General features: G+C 40.3%; 1 protein-coding gene across 1 annotated transcript; it reads left to right on the top strand.

The window, feature by feature from the left end:
• Nucleotides 1–433: 433 nt before the first annotated feature.
• Nucleotides 434–847, top strand: LOC124895695 (probable ion channel CASTOR; the record flags this gene model as incomplete). Its single annotated transcript, XM_047406126.1, has 1 exon — nucleotides 434–847. A coding segment is annotated over one exon (414 nt), but the record flags the coding sequence as incomplete, so codon positions are not given.
• Nucleotides 848–1,061: the final 214 nt, after the last annotated feature.

Raw genomic sequence — 1,061 nt, forward strand, 5'->3', positions numbered from 1 at the left:
ATGTGTAGTATACAACTAATTCTATTTCACAAATTGTTGTCACCAGTGGTCTTTACAAGAACACGAGCCATCTCTGTAATGGTGAAATCTAGTCCTATCTCTTACTACAATTTCTCTCTCAAACACCTTAGGGGTTGGAGGGGTGGGGGTCCGGGGTGGAGTGGGGAGATGGCTAGTAAAAGTTTGAAATATTTTTTTAAAAAAATTAAAGATTTCTTTTGGATCGGGAAGAGTAGTAGTGGGGCAGTAGGAAAGTGTCAAGGTAGGGGTTAGTGATTTTGAGAGTTATATAAATATTTCAATTTGAGAATAAAGCTGAATTTTTTTTTTTTCATTTCTATGATATTTAAGCGAATTGAAAAATTCATACCAAACACATTCAAGTGCAATTACTTTTCCAAACAGAGTTTTTAAATGACACGATTGCCAACAGGTTACAGGAGTATGTAAGACTGCTGACCCGGCTACTTTTGTTGCAGCTACCAAAATGTCCTTCAACCCCGACACGCCGTCGACTATCAACCGAGACTGGATTTACCCTTCACAACCTTTCAACCTTCCCCGAACTTCGGCCCGGAAATTCTCTTCGCCTTACCCTCGAACAACGTTGTTTCAGAACTCTCTTTCTCCTCCTCATCCTCCTCCTCCTTCAAATTCTACTAACTCTCTTTCTCCTCCTCCTCCTCCTCCTTCAAATTCTACTTCTCCTCTACGACGCCGTATTAGTCACCGGCACCGGATTGTTAAACAAGAGAGTTCTATTAGAGATGAAATTCATGACAAGTCAAATGACGTCGCCGCCCTGTCAGAAGACTGTCCAAACCCGGGGAACAGTTCACTCGGTTGATAAGAAATTTGCCCGTTTATTTCACCGCTTCACTGTTAGTCGGCAGGCGGCTTGCATTATTGTAGTAACCCCTCTCTCTCTCTACATTGTCTGATTTTACCAAATTATACTTATTATTTAGAAGAACATTATAGGAAAAAATGATAACAACAGTTCCTTACGTTTTTGAGTAGGTTCAATCTAGTCCCTTAAATATTCCTTGAACAACTTTGGT

Source organism: Capsicum annuum, unplaced genomic scaffold, assembly GCF_002878395.1.
Source record: "Capsicum annuum cultivar UCD-10X-F1 unplaced genomic scaffold, UCD10Xv1.1 ctg8466, whole genome shotgun sequence".
Taxonomy (NCBI): domain Eukaryota; kingdom Viridiplantae; phylum Streptophyta; class Magnoliopsida; order Solanales; family Solanaceae; genus Capsicum; species Capsicum annuum.